Source organism: Bison bison, unplaced genomic scaffold (assembly GCF_000754665.1).
Source record: "Bison bison bison isolate TAMUID 2011002044 unplaced genomic scaffold, Bison_UMD1.0 scf7180017864456, whole genome shotgun sequence".
Taxonomy (NCBI): domain Eukaryota; kingdom Metazoa; phylum Chordata; class Mammalia; order Artiodactyla; family Bovidae; genus Bison; species Bison bison.
Window position 1 is genome coordinate 29,413,481 of NW_011495018.1, and position 894 is coordinate 29,414,374.

An 894-nucleotide genomic window follows, 5' to 3' on the forward strand; every position below is an offset into this window, starting at 1 on the left:
CCTGCATCGAGGGACGGGACCCTGTCTGGCCTTGAAATCAAGCCTTGGTCTCAGTGATGTCTCTGAGAAGCTGGAGAAGGGCTGAACTAATTGAGCTTATCTATTACCACAGAACCAGATGCCATGCCCTGAAGCCCAAAGCCACAATTTTGGTACTCCCGGGCCACCCAGAGGAGAGGGACACAGGTCCTCCAGGGGACTTGAGGACACGGGAGTGTGGAGGCTCAACATTGAATGAGCACTCAGGCTCCATTCTTGCTAGCCTGGCTTATTTACCCTCCTTCTCCCATGCACATCCTAGCGAGAGGCTCATAATTCTCACCACCTTGGTAGAGGCAAGAAAAAAAGGCACAGAAAGAGGCAAAAGCATGGGCAGAAAGAACCAGCTATAACCCATCCTGGCTTTGACCTTTCCAGGCTGCAGCACACAGAGAGTCTGCCCATGGTGTTTTCTCCTACATCTGTACACGTCTGTTGAGGAAGTGCCCTGGCTTTTGGAGACTTGCTCTTTCTACAGAGATCATGGCAGGGAGCCCACTTGTCGCACTGGGCCCCAGATGGCATAGGCTGAGGCGCCCCCACCGAAAGCAGTTTGCCCACCCTCCTGGAAGCCCCCTTACCAGTCACAACAGGGTATGTCTGCGTGCCTGACACGTTGCTGCCCAGCTCGGGGTTGGTGGATGCAGATAGACTCGACTTGACTTCATCAAGCCCAGGGGTCAGGGCTGGGAGGGAGTACTCATTCCCCTGGGAGGAGAGAGAAAAGAGACAGCTCGCTATTGACGCACACATGCGGAGAGGCCTCGGTGTGCAGATGGGGAGGAGGGACGGGGAGCCCTCCCAGATGGGGTGGAAGGAGCTGGCCAGGCAGAGGGCGGGGAGGGTTGGGGGGGT

General features: G+C 56.5%; 1 protein-coding gene across 7 annotated transcripts in view; it reads right to left on the reverse strand.

Annotated features, from left to right (window-relative positions):
- The window catches only part of PAX2 (paired box 2), a 77,716-nt gene that overhangs the window by 16,882 nt on the left and 59,940 nt on the right, over positions 1-894 (reverse strand). For all 7 annotated transcript variants that reach the window (XM_010859513.1, XM_010859515.1, XM_010859512.1 and 4 more), the window contains one exon: positions 621-747. In XM_010859513.1, the coding sequence (XP_010857815.1) occupies positions 621-747 (127 nt within the window). The remainder of the gene's footprint in view (positions 1-620; positions 748-894) is intronic.